We start from the raw sequence: 15,551 nt of genomic DNA on the forward strand, positions 1-15,551 counted from the left end.
AGTCCCCGCGTGAGGCCGCCAGGGGTCAAGGCCGTGCCCTGCGGGGCCGGCGTCCAGGGGACTGGGGAATCGTCCTCCCGGTCCAGCCTGAACAGCTGCACAGCCAGGTGTGGTCGCGGAATTTGCTGTGTCGCCTGCCGGCGCAGCTGGAGCGGAAAAGCCTCAGTGTCAGCGCCCCCAGCCTGGCCACCACCGCCGAGGCGCCCCACATTCCTGCGCCAGGCGGAGCCCAGCCCCGCGGCCACATCCTGGCAGCCGCAGGACCCTGAGAGCTCAGCAGGGCCGGGGCGGGAAGAGACCAGGGAGGGACCAGGGGGAGCCGCTGGGCCTCCTGGCTCCTCTGCGACCTGAGAACTGAGTCAGACCGCTCATCTATTCACGGGGGACAGTGACACGGTGCTGGGCCTGTCTCACAAGTTACTATGAGCGGCCAAAGATGAGCATCTTTATTTCGGATGTGACCATCTATGGTGCGCCTCCTGTATGCATGGCATCTGGTACAGTAAGGTCTCGCTTATTTATCCGGGCAAGAAAGCTGACACTGTAGGGTTCTCATTTTTTCAGACGAAGAAACAGAGAGGTAGGTGACTTGTCCTACTGGTGTACTGACCGGGTCTGAATCCCAGGTGTGATGCATTGCTAGCTGTGTGACCTTGGCTAAGGTCCTTAGCTTCTCTGTGTCTCAGTGTTTGCATAACGAGGTAATAGCAGTACTTACCTGTGTGGTTGTGAGAAGAATGAGTCAAAAACAATAAAGCACCTAGCACAGTGCCAGACAATTAAGGTTCAGTTAAACTAGGGGCACCTGGGTGGCTCAGTGGTTGAGCATCTACCTTTGGCTCAGGTCATGATCTAGTGTCCTGGGATCGAGTCCCACATCGGGCTCCTTGCAGGGAGCCTGCTTCTCCCTCTGCCTGTGTCTCTGCTTCTCTATGTCTCTCATGAATGAATTAATAAAATCTTTAAAAAAAAAAAAAGTACAATTAAAACTAGTTATTCTTAGAACCTGGGTATTTTATTCCCTGTTTGGTGTTCTTTTTAAAAAATACATACCATCTCATCAATTGTGAAATATAACAAGTGTAGTAGATTTATAAAATATAAATATGTAGTTTAATCAATTTTTTAAAGTAAACATCTGACTACCTCCCCAGGTAAAGAGCTAGAACATTGCCTGTACTCCTGATTCCAGCGCCCTCCTTTTATCCTACAGGTAACTGCCCTGTGACACTGGGATACTCTGTTTATTGCTTTTCTTTCTAGTTTTACCACCGTTTTTTCAGACAACAAAACCTTAGCCCTGTGACCACCTGAGATAGGAGGGTCTGGGGGCTGCAGGAGACTGTGGGGGTGGTGGAGGAGGGAGTAGGGTTGGTGAGGGTGGTGCAGAATCCAAGGCAGCCCCTCCTGCTGCTCTCCCTGTGGCCTGCAGATGAGCAAGGCCGAACCCCGCCCTCCTGCACCAGCCCTTCTGACTCTGTGCCCACACGAGGAGCAGCCTGGGGCTGTGTGTGTTGGGGGCACCGCCAGAGGATACAACCCCCTCCCTGTTAGCAGTCAGGCAGCCTGGCCTCTGGCAGACACTGGCTTTGCTCAGCTGCCTCACCCCAGGGAGTGGCTAGTCGTCCCCTCTGGCCAGAAAGAGGTAGCCAGAGGTTAAGAATGGGGGAGGCATTGCAGAGGAGAGCTCAGAAGGAAGGAATTGTTGCTGGCTGGCCAGGAGCTATGGCCAGTGAGGGCTGCCCGCTGGGAGAATTACTGGGCTGCCTGCCCCCTCCCCCAACCCACAGAGAATTATTTCACACAGACACCAGCCAACAAAAGGGCACCTGCTGGTTGCTCTTCCTGGAATGGCTGCTTCCCACTGTTCTTCTGTATAACCCCTGGCTTCAGGGGCTCTACTGCAGACATTTATACTTACATAGAAATCATATCCTCCAAGACCTTCCCTGACCTTTTCTTGGTCCTATGGGGTCTTCTCCTCAGTGGCCCCAAGCATCCTCTACTAAATCCACTGTCATTCCACTGCAGCATCGTTCACACTTTATGGACCAGAAAATCCCTTTCCTGGTGATTTGTAATCTTGGAAATCCCATAAGATTAGAAAATAATAATTTCATAATTATTATTCTATCTTCTCTTCAGTTTATTAAAAAATCACTTTAAAATAACTTCCTTTACATCAGCATATTAATAATGATTCATTAATTTATTTGACAACAACAAAAAGAGTGCTCAGTGGGTCCCAGCCATCGTTCTAGATACTTGGGATCCTTCAGTGAACAAGAGAGGCAATGTTCCCTGCCTTCTGGACTTGACATTCAAGTAGCGAGACAGAAATAAACTAGTGTGGGGCACCCAGGTGGCTCAGTTGGTTAAGCAGCTGCATTAGGCCCAGGTCATGACCCCAGGGCCCCGGGATTGAGCCCTGCATCAGGCTCCCTGCTCAGTGGGGAGTCTGCTGCTCCCTCTGCTTGTGCTCTCTCTCAATCTGTCAAATAAATAAATAAAACCTTTAAAAATAAACAAGCGAGTAAGTAAATTGTAAAGTGTATTTTAAGTCTTTAAAGTGTATTTTATTTTTAGTGTTTTAAAAAGATTTACTTTACAGAGAGAGGGAGGGAGAGAGAGAGGTTGGGAGGCGCAGAGGGAGAGAGAGTCCTAAGCTGACTCTTCGCTGAACATGGAACTCAACCCGGGGTTCCACCTCACAACCCCAACATCACAACCCCAGCTGAAACCAAGAGTCAGACGCTTCACCAACTGTGTCACCTGGGCGCCCCTAAAGTGTATTTTTAAAAAGGATCTTTAATGATTCTCCTAATTCATAAATGCCTCCTGTTCTTTGCCACTTAAACAAGTGATTCAGGCCAATAATACTTTAAGACAGACCAAGATGATTATTCAAATAAAGATCTTTGGGATCCCTGGGTGGCGCAGTGGTTTAGCGCCTGCCTTTGGCCCAGGGCACGATCCTGGAGACCCGGAATCGAATCCCATGTCGGGCTCCCGGTGCATGGAGCCTGCTTCTCCCTCTGCCTATGTCTCTGCCCCTCTCTCTCTCTCTGTGTGACTATCATAAATAAATTTAAAAAAATAAAATAAAGATCTTTTTTCCAGGGCAGCTCTGGTGGCTCAGCGGTTTAGCGCCGCCTTCAGCCCAGGGTGTGTTCCTAGAGACCCTAGATCAAGTCCCATGTCAGGCTCCCTGCATGGAGCCTGCTTCTCCCTCTGCCTGTGTCTCTGCCTCTCTCTCTGTGTCTCTCATGAATAAATAAATAAAATCTTAAAAAAAAAAAAAAAAGATCTTTTTTCCAATGGAAACAAACACTGAGATTTTTATGTATTCCACTCTGGAAGAATGTAATCTCTATAAATCAAGGGCACTATAGTGTAATGTGATAATAAAGAAGAATACTTTTTTTTTTTTTAAGATTTTATTTGTTCATGAGAGGTACAGAGAGAGGCAGAGACACAGACAGAGGGAGAAGTAGGCTCCCTGCGGGGAGCCAGATGCAGGACTCCATCCTGGGATCCTGGGACCCCTGGACCACACGCTGAGCTGAAGGCAGAGCTCAACCCCTGAGCCACACACCCAGGCGTCCCCAGAAGAAAATTGCATTATGAGAAGGCAGCACAAACTTACATTTGCTTTTATTGAATCTTTAGCTTCTATATATGCATGTCCAACCTGGCCAAAGCACAATGGTAACCTCAGATGATTTCCATGCAACCATTCCACAGAGTTAGTTATTCTGCCTCCAACGAGGGAAATTGTGTTTTTAAAGGGTGATAAATCTTCAGTTATTAAGGAAACTCACCTATGCAACACATTGGAAGTCCTAACATGTAGCCCAGTTGTTGGTGCATAGCAAATTAATAAATGTTGCTTGGCTGAGTAAATGAAGGATTATCACCTTCACTAGATTTTAAGTTCCTTGAGGTCAGAGACCATATACTTGTAACAAGTACTTGGTAAATAGATAAAGAAGGAATGAAACTAGTAATTGGGTGGTACCATGGTAGCCTCCGGCGGTGAGAACCCTGTGATTCATGGTCTTTTATCACCCTCTGGTGGGGAAGGGCAGGGCATGGTCCTCCAATGCCTTAAAACCTCCTATTTTTCAAACTACAGAACCCATTTGTGAGTTGTAAAATCAGTTCCATGGGTCATGATCAGCATTTCTAAAAATTGAATTTGTAACTCAACAGAAAATATCAGAACATCTCATACATAGCAGAAGCAAATTCCATTAGTAACTATCATAGAGCTATATTTACAGCTATGTCTTTGTATCTCTTAGTGGGGATATTCACTCATATGCTACATATACATTTTTATGTGTATCCTGGATTACAGCCAGTGATTTATTGATAAATGTTTAACAGCCAGCTAAGAAAATGTATAAGGGTATATGTGCATAGCTCTATCATAGTTTTCTTAATATAAAGTAGCATATAATTTACAGACAATAAAATACACAAATATTGTTTACTGTAAATTTTATATAGTAAATTGATTCTCACAGAATGCTTTCACTGATTTTTGCTGGACTCTTGTATCTATAAACAACTTAGTTTGAACCATACTTGACAATGGAGTTGCATTTCAATCTAGACAATAAACAGACCAAATGAAGCCCTGATTTATAATAATTGCCACTTTCACTGGTGTAAAGACTTCCATCATGGCTAGTTTCAAGCTACCAGGGTAATGCTGCTGAACTCACAATTGGCAAAATTGCACTGTAATATGCCCTACAGATACAATGGATGTAAGTAATCCCAAGAGCATAGGTAAATAAGGGCATATAGTAAAAAGATTAAGAAATAATGAGTTTGGAATATTTATGTTGAGTTTGTTAGTTTATATAATACAATTTTAAATAGTGGCTGTGTTTAAATAGTCAGCTTGCAGAAGTCCTGAAAGCCTAACAATCTGCTCTCCTAGGCCTGAATGGGTTGGCTCCAGCCTACCAATGGACTCACAAAAGAAACATAAAATTTTTTTAAAAGATTTATTTATTTATTTATTCATGATAGACAGAGAGAGAGAGAGAGAGGCAGAGACACAGAAGGAGGGAGAAGCAGGCTCCATGCCGGGAGCCCGACGTGGGACTCGATCCCGGGACTTCAGGATCGCGCCCTGGGCCAAAGGCAGGCGCTAAACCACTGAGCCACCCAGGGATCTCAGAAACATAAATTTTCTAATATGGGTTGAAGTTGAAAGAAAGGAAGAAGAAAGACAGACAGAAAGAAAGAGAGACAGACTTCTCTAGAGACCTACAATTTTTCAGGTCTGGGTTTAACCTAGTCTTCAAAATTCTCCAGGGATGAAGTTACATAGGCTCCTAAGGGGAAACCCAAATCCTTTCTACAGAAGTACAAATCCTGAAAGTTTCAGGAGGTATTTTTGAAAGTTCATTTGGGTGATGTCTGAACAGAGTTTCTATTCACCCAGCACCATTTCACCTTTTCTTGGGGTGGAAGGGCAGCATCTGGATTGTCACTGATGAAACCATTTTATTTTATTTTATCTTTTTTTTTTTTTTAAGATTTTATTTATATATTCATGACACAGAGAGAGAGAGAGAGGCAGAGACACAGGCAGAGGGAGAAGCGGGCTCCATGCGGGGAGCCCGACTCAGGACTCGATCCAGGGTCTCTAGGATCACACCCCAGGCTGAAGGCAGCGCTAAACCCCTGGGCTACTGGGGCTGCCCTGATGAAATCATTTTAATAATGTCCAGTGTACCTCCCTGTTCTTCACCATTATGGAGTTTGCTATGCAAAGTAACAATAATTGAGCACCTGCCAACCTTCAGAAAATAGAGATGGTTTCAGATACTATTTACAAGCTGCCTTCACAAATAACACCTTTCAGTTGTGTAGTTTTTATTTCCAATCATGAGAAACCAAAGTGGTGTGATCACCATTATATTTTCTTTTTAAAACATAACTTTTTCAAAGCCCAGAGACATCTTGCTATGGAAGAACCCTGATTAGATAAATGCAAATTTACAGATATGAAGATCATCTTAAGATGGTTTTAAGGAATGAATGCTTTTAGTCTCATTAATTAATTCTCTGCATGAGAGTTTAAACATCAGTCCATGATAGGTATAAATCAGGCCAGTGTTTCCCAAAGTTTGGCAACTATCATTGATTTAGGGGCATGAGATTATTCTAGGCAGCTAGCGATGATGAATATTTCAATATAAATGTTTTATTGTAATAGAATAAATATAACTGGCATACACAATCCACGATTTCAAGGATATTTTTGGCTTGGGAGGCTATTCAGTAGGCATTTAAGTTTGAAATGTGTGTTTAAAAGAAAGCTTTAAGTAAATAGAGTATTGATGGTGTATGGACACAGCAAGAGCACTTAAGGTGGCTGTAATGGCTTGAACGGTGATTCCCAAAAAGATATGCCTTAACCCCTGGCACTTGGGAATGTGACCTTATTTGGAAATAGGGTCTTTGCTGATATAATTAAGGATCTCAAGATGAGATTATCTTGGATTTAGGGTGGACCCTAAATTCAGGGACTACTGTCCTGATAAGAGACAGAAGGAGAGAGACACACAGAGGGGAGAAAGCCACATGCTGAGGGAGGCAGAGACCGAGTTATACAGCTACAGGCAAGAAACAGCAAGGATTGCTAGCAGTCACCAGAAGCTAGGAGAGAGGCATGGACAAGAGGCTCTCTCAGAGGCTCTGGAAGGAACCCACCCTGTCAACAGCTGGGGGCTTCTGGCTTCCAGAACCGTGAAAAAATAAATTTTGGTTGTTCTAAGCCAAGCAGTTCGCAGCAGTTTGTTAAGGCTGTCCTAGGGCACTGATGCAATGGGGGAGGGGAGCCTGAAGTTTGGGAAACCCTGAATCAGGCATCCAGCCATGATGGGGGTGAGAGCTTAGCTCTGTGATAAACTGAATGACTGAGGCACTGGCACCCTCATCTAATCTTTACCCCCAGAGCCCAGCATTTTCACTCAATACAATAGTTGTTTCAAAAGTTTCTAAAAAGGGCACCTGCGTGGTTCAGCCCTTGAGCCCTTGCGGGTCTGCCTTTGGCTCAGATAATGATCCCGGGGTCCTGGGATTCAGGCCTGCATCAGGCTCCCTGTTTGGTGGGGAGCCTGCTTCTCCCTCTGCCTATGTCTCTGCCTCTCTGTGTGTGTTTCTCATGAATAAATAAATAAAACCCTTTTTAAAAAAATGTTTCTTAAAATTTAATAACGTAACATTTAAATTGGGTTTGTTTTAAGCACTTCTATTAAAAAAAAAAAAAAAGTAAATCTCATTTCCCTATACCTGGGTCACCGTAATGACCTGGGCTTCATGGACTAACTCTCAGGAAGTGCTGAACTCTCCCCATTCTACAGATGAGAAAACTGAGGCACAGATGGAGCAGGTGTCTCCCAGCTTCCGAGAGAGACTAACCGATGCCGCGACCACTGCTCTAACTCCTACAGTGCTGCAGTTCTTCTTCCCCATCTCCAGCAAATACTCCCTGGAGCTTTTTTCCCCCAGACCCAGGGCAAGACTCCGCGCCTGCCTGCCGCCTGGCGACGGCGCTGGGAGAAGGGAGAAGGGAGGCCGCGGGGATCGGAACAGGACGCGCTGCAGAGGCGGCCGGTGGCCGGGAGGGGGAGCGCGGCTCGCGGGCGACGCGCATGCGCCGGGGGGCGGGGAGGCCGCGGCTTCGGGGCGAAGCGCAAGACGGTGGCCGGGAAGCCGCGGGGAGGCGGACGGTGGCCGACGAGGTCCGGCATGGAGCACCTGGAGCGCTGCGCGAGGCTCCTGCGGGGGACGCTGGTGCGAGCGGCGGTGCGGCGCTACCTGCCCTGGGCGCTGGCGCTCTCCATGCTGGCGGGCTCCGTCCTCAAGGAGCTCTCCCCGCTGCCCGAGAGCTACCTCAGCAACAAGCGCAACGTTCTCAACGTGTAAGTGAGCCCCGGTCCGCAGAGCCGGGCTTTAGCGGCCCCGACGGGCGAGCCCGCGCGTGGCGACCGCAGGGACCCGCGAGCGGCTGGTGTCACCCGCAGCTGGGGTTGCACGCCCGGATGAGCCAGCCCGAGCTGCGCGGGCGGGGAGCGACGGGCGGGGCCGTGTGTGTGTTGGGGGGGGGATGGGGCGTCGGGGGGACGGGGTGGGGGGATGGGGCGTCGGGGGGACGGGGTGGGGGGCGTCGGTGAGCCTCCGTCCCTGCGCCCCCCCACCTCCCCTTGGAATCGGGGTCGGCCGGGACCTGTTGGGGGGTGTCGGGCCTCCCCCCTCCTCCCCACCCCACCCCGCCTGTGACCGTATCCCATCACCACCCACCCAAAGACCTGCCTTCTCCTGGCCCCCCAGCCCCGGCGAGCCCGGCCCGGCCTGTGAAGGAACCCTGCGGCCTCCGACCTTTACCCTGCATGACCCTGCATCTCCTTGGACCTTCTCAGCCGCCCAAAGTCCATGGCAGTAGCCCAGGAAAGCAACCAGCTGGGCTCCTTGAGACATCTTAACTCCACCCACTCACGCTCTTTTTTTCTTTTTTTCTCTCTCTCTAACTGGTGGCTTTCAAGAGTTTTGCACAAAAACAGTGTTGCATTAGTGAAGTTATAAAACTGCCTTGAAGGGAGCTTAGATTCCTCCTTAGAACAGCAGACTTACAGCGTCTCCCAAAAGGCAGCCCAGCTTTGCTTCATCTACTCAAAACCCTGGTTTCTCTCCCCAGCAGTTTTGTCAAGTGCCTGACAGGTCTCGCTCTGGCAAGGTCCTTGCATATATCATCAGCCCCAGGGAAGATGTGAGTGACAGGCTCTGGAGTGGTGTCTGAGCAGCGATTGGAACCCAGGGAAAAGTCGTCCTGTCCTTGACTCCCCCTTCCCTCCTCACCCACCCCCCGTGGCTGCACTAAGAATAGATGATGATGATGAGTGTGGTTGTAGCCCCAAGTCTCCCCGCCCGTGTGTTTTCCGTGGCTGGTCCCCAGGTCAGCCACTTCTGATGAGCAAGGGGAGGCAGACAGGCAGCTGCCACTTCATCTGGCTCCGGGTGAGCTGGGGACCCAGTGGCCTGGCAGATAAGTCCCTGTTTGTGGGTAGCCATGGATTCTGACATTTTGTTCCAAGCCTCTGTGCTAATTGGAGGGAACCACTGAACCATTGGCTGTGGGAGGGATTTTTAAAAAAAAAAATCACTCGGTCTCCTTAGCTCTATTTTACAGCTAGGAATACTGAAGCCTGGAGAAAGTGATCAGAGCAAGTTGAGTGAGAGTCAAGACTTGAACCCAGTCTTTTTAATTTTTTAAAAATTTTTTTTTTAGAAAGATTTTATTTCTTTATTCATGAGAGACACACAGAGAGAGGCAGAGACACAGGCAGAGGAAGAAGCAGACTCCCTGCAGGGGGCCTGATGCGGGACTCGATTCCAGGACTCTGGGATCTTGCCCTGAGCCAAAGGCAGACATTCAACCACTGAGCCACCCAGGTGCCCTGAACCCGGTCTTCTAGCTTGAACTCAAGCTCTGTTCTGAGATCATTGCTGCCATGTAAGAAAGAGCCGCAAGTAGAAAAATCACAGGCTTTGGGGCTGGCCAAACCTTGATTTACTCCGGGCTTGCTGGTGGTGTGATTGTGACCCTGGGCAAAGTTACTGAACTTTCCTGAGCCTCACCTTCTCTGGAAAATGGGGGCAAATGAGACCTTCTTCTCGGGGTAGCCATGAATATCCTGTGTGTCCACCATCCCAGGGCCTGGATCTCAGATTAAGATCACAAGCCCTGGAATCCAATCCTAGCTCCACCGCTTATGATCTCTACTTTGGGTCTGATACTTCTGTACCTCAGCTTTCTTATCTGTAAAATGAGTATCATAACAGTACCTACCTCGCAGAGCTGTTTAAGGAGTAAGGAGTTACTACATTTGAAACTTAGTAAGTGAAGTTGTTATCTGTAGTTTTTATCAGCTTTTCTTATTTCCCCTCCCTTGAGACTCTAGAGACCCGAGTCATGACATCGTTTCCTCTCTACCGTGTCCCCTCTCTTCACTTCCACTTTCCTCTCCTGCCAGATATTTTGTCAAACTGGCCTGGGCCTGGACCTTCTGTCTCCTCCTGCCTTTCATTGCCCTCACCAACTACCACCTGACAGGCAGGGCTGGCCTGGTCCTGCGGCGGCTGAGTACCCTGCTGGTGGGCACGGCTATCTGGTATGTCTGCACAGCCATCTTCTCCAACATCGAACACTACACGGGCAGCTGCTACCAGTCACCAACCCTGGAAGGGGTCAGAAAGGAGCACCAGAGTAAGCAGCAATGCCACGGGGAAGGAGGCTTTTGGCATGGCTTTGACATCTCAGGCCACTCCTTCCTGCTGACCTTCTGCGCCCTTATGATTGTGGAGGAGATGGCCGTGCTGCATGAACTGAAGATGGACCGAAGCCACTGTCTCCACACTGCCATCACCACCCTGGTGGTGGCCCTGGGCTTCCTGACCTTCATCTGGGTGTGGATGTTTCTGTGCACAGCCGTTTACTTCCACAACTTGTCCCAGAAAGTATTTGGTACCCTCTTTGGTTTGCTGGGCTGGTATGGGACCTATGGGTTTTGGTATCTGAAATCTTTTTCCCCAGGACTTCCTCCCCAGAGCTCTAGTTTGAATTTGAAGCAAGATAGTTATAAGAAGTAAAAGCAAAACAAAAGGGGTGATAGTAGGACAATGGCTAATATATATTTTTTTCATTATTTTTATTAGTTATTTGACTAAATTATCAATCCTGCTTCAGAGAGGAAGCTTACCAGGCAGTTTTGGGGAGCGGTGGTGGAGGCGGGGGAGTGAGTTTAATTCCCACACTTCTTGGCCATGTCACTTTGTGTCACAAGCACCACCATTCCCAGTCAGGCACTTTCTGTCCCTGGCAAGACTTGACCTTAATCTGGAATGTTCCTTTTGTCTCTAGAGGGCAGAGCTAAGGCTCAGTGAGAGGACAGAATCAGGAAAGCCTCTGCTGTGTGGCCAAAGTGGAGGCCAGGGCCTCAAGACCCTTCTCCGCTGCTGTCATTATCTCCCTGATTCTGGGTGTCTTGTATTGTAATGGCTGTTAACACTGTGGTTTAACAGTATTGCCCTCTGGTCAGTTTTGCATAAGCACTTATTTCCAGCAGGGTTTTTTATAAAACAGCCAGCTGCCTGAAAGACACTCTCCGGTCATGGTATTCATTTATCCTCAGAATGTTATATATTGCAACTGACTTGTGATTAGTTACCAAAATATTTAAACTGGAGTGCCTCTCTGGCTGAGTGTTGGGTGATATTTATGTAACGAACATTGCTGGTTTACTGTCCATGTTGTCTATTGTGTATTGGTTTTTGGAACAATAAGGTTACCTTTTTTCCCTATTATTTTGAGCAAATGCTTGATTGTTTTTAATAACAACTATGGCATTTGCTCTTTGTTGACAAAACCCCTGAGAGTAATCCACAACTTCAGGGCTTCACTTTGGTACGTGTGTGGATACATTTGAGTTTTTGTTTTTGGTTTTTTTAGAACACTAATTTACTTTTTATAATCCAAACTCTTGGCTTATGGTATTAAATTCCACCTCACTTTATGGGCTGTTTTCTCTATTAAAAATAGAAGCCGGGGTGCATGGCTGGCCCAGTTGGTTAAGTGTCTGCCTTGGGCTCAGGTCATGATCTCAGGGTCCTGGGTTCGAGCCCCACATCTGGCTCTCTGCTCAGTGGGGAGCCAGCTTCTCCCTCTCCCTCTGCCATTCCTCCCTGCTTGTGTTCTCTCTCTCTCCCTCTCCCTCCTTCAAATAAATAAATAAAATCTTAAAAAAAAATTAAGAATAAATCCCAAAGGCAGACATTTTAATAACAACTGGATGAATTTTAAGCTGAGTCAGAGTAACTTTGCAAAATGCATACTTGCACTGACACTTTCCTGACCACACATCAGTGGTATAATCTGAACAGTGTGCTGATAAGCTCATTGATCAGTTTGCAGTGGCCCAAGGAATTTACATTTGGACGAGATTATGATAAATCAGAGGTGAAGGAAAATGTCTTCCATTACCTCCAATGGCAAGAAGCCAACCCATTTGCAAAAATGTCCCTATTTAATATTGGAGTGACTTTGGCACCCACCCTCCTACTTGTACCAACACCAGACCAAACCTGGGCCTGTTCAACTGGCCTTGAAATCGATCTTTTCTGTCCCCTTTGCACACTTCTCAATATCCAGCCTTGTCCTTCTGTGGCCTGTCACCTCCACCCACAAAGGTGCTGTTATAGCTCTGTTGATAGGACAGCCTGCCACCCACTGGCCCCCGCAGGCTGCGTCCTTAGGCCTTCTGTACCCGCGCCTTGCACTTTGGGTAATCATCCTGGAAGCTTCCTTGATGTTCCTCCTCTCCCCACACCAAGTTAAACCTGATAATAGCATTAACTGAAAAGCACTATACTTGACTGCCTTAACTCAAGCTTAGATTGTTAGGAGCTTGAGGCCTGGAAAATCTTCAGGGTAAACTGTATTTCATACAAAGATGTATTTAAAATATGTAGTTGGTATTCCATCAGGTTGCATGTTAATTCATATCCATCAAAACGTGAGCTGGGATACATTGTACCCAAAAGTGGCAGAAATTCTGGCACTGAGATTTCAGAGGTGTCACCAGAGTGCTTTGGGAGCATTGGCCAGATGTCATGGGCCCCCTGAAAATGTTTTTGCCCTCTGGAATTTCTGTCTGTAAACAGGAAATGAAAGCAGGGGTGAAGTAGGTGGCAGGGGCTGGTTGAAGGGGTTGGGGGCTCTCCTGAGTTTCATGTTCAGCACCAACAGGCAACAGGCACAAGAAGATGATTGCACACGTTCATTTGTCGCAGCTAAATCCCCAGCCATTTCTCTCTGGCAGATCTGGTTCAGGCTCAGCATTGAGTTAACTCTGTGGCAAGTGTCTGTGACTGACCTCCGTGTGTTGAGTGGTCTTCCACCATTTCCTGTTCAGTGTTAGCACCCTTGCCTTTCTCCTGGGAACATGCTCTGTACCCCTGTGTAAGACGGCATGCCGAAGCTGAAAGAGTTTGGGCTTAGGTAAACCCAAGATGTGGGTTCCAGTGCTGGTACCAGCACTGAGGGTTGTCTGACCATGGGCAAGCTTCGTGTCCACATCTGGACAATGGAGATGATACCATTAGGATTAAGGGTAATGATGTATGTAAACTGCCCAGCACCTGTGCTCAGCAGACGCTAATCTCCTGTCTCCTTTTTCTTGACAAGCCTTTAGAACTTCTTGGCTCCTTAGGAAGGCAGGGAAACAAGTCTCTGCTTTCTAGCACTCAGCTAGAAGTCAGGCTACCTGGCTTTGAGCTGGATCCTGCTGTTCCTGTTTCAGCACCATTTGGGGTCTGGGTCTTCCATTGAAAGAGCCTTGCATCATCTTCTGGAAAGTGTCTGTTGTCCTAGGTGCTGAACAAGAAGCTTATAAGGGCATCTGTGGTCCCAGAATCCTGCTATGCTTGTTTTGCCTCTCCATGCTGAGGTTCAGTGATGCCTCATTTTTCATGTGCATCTGTCATAGTCTGAGTACCAGATTGTATTTAGAGAATGGCTCTTGCCACTGTTATGCACACAGAGATAGTGTGTGTAAACAAGCAAATTAAGTAAACTGGAGATAATGAAATCCCACATTCCGTGTCTCATGTGGTCTTTTCTAAAATCCTTGAGAAAGCCCAGAACCTGGAAAGCTCAGCCTACTTGATGACAATGGTGAAGCTCTTACTTGAGCTACTTGCTACATAGGGTGTTTCATGACTGTACTCACTCTTTCTGTGTCCTCCTAAATCCTACAAACTAAGTACATGCTTGGTCATACATCCCTTAGCTTGATTGACTTTTTCCCTCATATCCATATCTGAGGGTCCTGAGGTTTGGGTCAACAGGATTTTAGAGTTTTCCTGGCAGAAGGAGAAGAGTTGAGTTTCATGGAAGTAACACTGAAGAGGAGTTACAAAGTTTGTTCTCATGAGGTCAGCTGTGAAAGTGCCCTGTGCCCTGGAGGCCTAGACACATGTGACGGCTTTCTCTGCCTTTTAGTGCCCACTCATTTGTCAGCCTGACCTGCTTGGCACTGCGAGGTACTGTCTGTTGAAAACTCCATGGCTCCAGGATTAGAAAAGCTCCTTACACTGCACAACTTCCCCATGCGGATTCCTTCAGGGGCGCCAAACTTCTGAGTTCATATATGAGCCAGGGGCTGATAGGGTAGGATACACCCCCTCTCTGCTGCAGTTTGTGGTCCAAAGTCCATGCCACAGGAGCTCCAGGTGTGTGCCAGGGTTTCAGAGGAGAATTTGACACATCTGTGCAGTTGAGGAATTTCCAGGCTTATGGAGAAGACACAGCAGGAGCCAGCAACCACCATCAAGCGTTCTGAGTGCTGGGGCAAGGTCAGGGCCTGGGACCATAGAGCAGGGAACAACCAGCTGCCCTGGGGAATCGGAATATTTTCGCGGAACGTAACTGCTCTTGTGGGTCTTGAAGGATGGGGAGGAGTTCAGGCACTTAGGCAGAGAAGGGAATTCCAGGAAGTGAGAATAGGATGCACAAAGGCACGAAGATAGACATACTGTGGTGATTTTTACCCAGACAGCACTTCTCAAGAAAACTGATAGTCCCCTCATTTTCAAAAGCAAGAGAACACCTAGAAAGGACGGTCAGCAGAGGTGATGGATGGGTCCTGCTGTGATCTGAAGAGCACTCAGCTAGAAGTCGGGCTACCTGGCTTTGAGCTGGATCCTGCTACTCCTTGTTTTGAACTTTCCTGTGTAACTGGGAATTCATCACTCACCATCTCTGGCTCTCAGTTTCCTTATCTGATAAACAGCAGAAGTAGACTGAGTAATCTCACAACTCTTCTGGTCTATTCTGTTTCTCTATTCTGTTTGGCAAAGCTTCTCAAGCTGGTTATGACTCCTATTTCAGGAAACAACATGAAAAGAAACTTACTCAGAGCTGAGGCGGCAGCTGGTTTTCCAATGAGTGATGGAGGAGCCTACCTCTGGGTACTCTTTATCCCCGCCCCCCACAACAGTCTGCTTCCATAGCCTAACAGCTCAGACCTGATTGCATGTGTTCATCTGGACTTACTCGACACTGGGGGGCTCAGCCTCATTCCCAGAGGGATGAACTGCAGAAGCCTTTAAAAAAAAAAAAAAAGCCTCTATACTCAAGCCATGTTTGACAGCCATAGGGGGAAGGGAGGTTCTGTTAGGAGAAATCCTGTGCATTGTGGTCACCTTCTGAACTTGTCCCAGAAACCCCTCATCCAGTCTCTTGACAAGTTTTAAAATTGAACACACACAGCACAGAAAACAGGTGCTCTCATTCCCTGGGGAGAACAGGAGATGGCAAATTGGGACCACGTGTTTAGAAGGTAACATAGTCGTGTCCAAACTTAGAATGTCCAGCAATCTCAGTCTAGGGCTGGAGGACTGTGGAAATGCTTGTGGAAGTGGGCAAACAGAAGTCAAAAGACTTTATCGCAGCTCTTTGTGATAGTGAA

General features: G+C 47.5%; 1 protein-coding gene across 1 annotated transcript; it reads left to right on the top strand.

Annotated features, from left to right (window-relative positions):
- Positions 1-7,693: 7,693 nt before the first annotated feature.
- Positions 7,694-11,730, top strand: FITM2 (fat storage inducing transmembrane protein 2). The gene is made up of 2 exons (XM_041733082.1): positions 7,694-7,949; positions 10,059-11,730. Exons 1-2 carry the CDS (start codon positions 7,777-7,779, stop codon positions 10,672-10,674), a joined length of 789 nt encoding a protein of 262 aa, XP_041589016.1. The 5' UTR covers positions 7,694-7,776; the 3' UTR covers positions 10,675-11,730.
- The last annotated feature ends 3,821 nt before the right edge of the window (positions 11,731-15,551 follow it).

Source organism: Vulpes lagopus, chromosome 18 (assembly GCF_018345385.1).
Source record: "Vulpes lagopus strain Blue_001 chromosome 18, ASM1834538v1, whole genome shotgun sequence".
Taxonomy (NCBI): Eukaryota; Metazoa; Chordata; class Mammalia; order Carnivora; family Canidae; genus Vulpes; species Vulpes lagopus.